The sequence below is a fragment of the Condylura cristata genome, unplaced genomic scaffold (assembly GCF_000260355.1).
Source record: "Condylura cristata isolate star-nosed mole 26May11 unplaced genomic scaffold, ConCri1.0 scaffold00058, whole genome shotgun sequence".
NCBI classification, from domain to species: Eukaryota; Metazoa; Chordata; class Mammalia; order Eulipotyphla; family Talpidae; genus Condylura; species Condylura cristata.
The window spans coordinates 1,039,070-1,039,913 of NW_004567159.1; the positions used below are offsets into that span (position 1 = coordinate 1,039,070).

Below are 844 nucleotides of genomic sequence, written 5' to 3' on the forward strand. Positions count from 1 at the left end.
GGGCACACGCAGCGGCCGCTGGCCGCCTCGCACAGCGCTCCGAAGCGGCACTGCCCGCAGCGGTCTGGGGGGAGGCTGGGTCACCCGCGAGTGGCCGCACCGCCCCCCGCCCCCCACCGCGTCCCGCGCGCTCCACTGACCACAGGGTCCCCGGCGAGCCACCCGGATCTCCCGCCCAAGAGTGCAGGCGGTGGCCTCCAGCTCGCAGGTGCTGCTGTAGGTGACACCGTCGCTGCCGCACACGGGGTCGTAGACGCCCGAGCACGCCTGTGGGCACGCACACTGGGCTTCCCCGTTCCTCACAGCACACGTCGCCCCGAACGGGCACTGCACCCCTCGGCACGGAGAGGGAGGCTGGTCTGGGAGAAACGCGGCGTCAGCGGCCACCTGCCCGCGGCTCCCAGCCCCTGCAGCAGAGCTCTGGGGTGGGCGGAGGCGCCGGCGGGAGGAAGCCGTCGCGCAGGACGCAGCAGAGAAAGGGACAGACACACGACAGACGGGGACACAGTGGACGGGACACAGGCCCGAATGGCCCGGGAGAGAGGGGGCTGCCCCCAAGACGCGAGCGCCTGGCGGACCGCAGTGGGCTGCAGATGGCCCGGCTTCCCTGCCCCCAGACCACTGACCCCTAGCCACCTGTGGCCCCAGGACACCCCTGCGAGCGAGGCCCCCTTTGTGGGGTGGGCAGCCCAGAGTCACACCCAGGGCCACGCCGGGGAGGTGTCTGTCCACTTGCTCTGAGGACCACGAGGCCAGGCAGCAGCGAGCACACCCTCCCCCCCACCCCAGGGGCAGACCTCGGCTGCGGGCTCCTGGCGGCAGGTCGACGCCTCATCCTGCCCGC

General features: G+C 73.2%; 1 protein-coding gene across 1 annotated transcript in view; it reads right to left on the bottom strand.

Moving 5' to 3' along the window:
• Positions 1-844, bottom strand: part of AGRN (agrin) — a 17,920-nt gene that overhangs the window by 13,931 nt on the left and 3,145 nt on the right. Inside the window, exons 2-4 of the mRNA XM_012734546.1 lie at positions 798-812; positions 141-359; positions 9-64 (exon numbers count right to left, since the gene is read on the bottom strand). Of these exons, the coding sequence (XP_012590000.1) occupies positions 9-64; positions 141-359; positions 798-812 (290 nt within the window). The remainder of the gene's footprint in view (positions 1-8; positions 65-140; positions 360-797; positions 813-844) is intronic.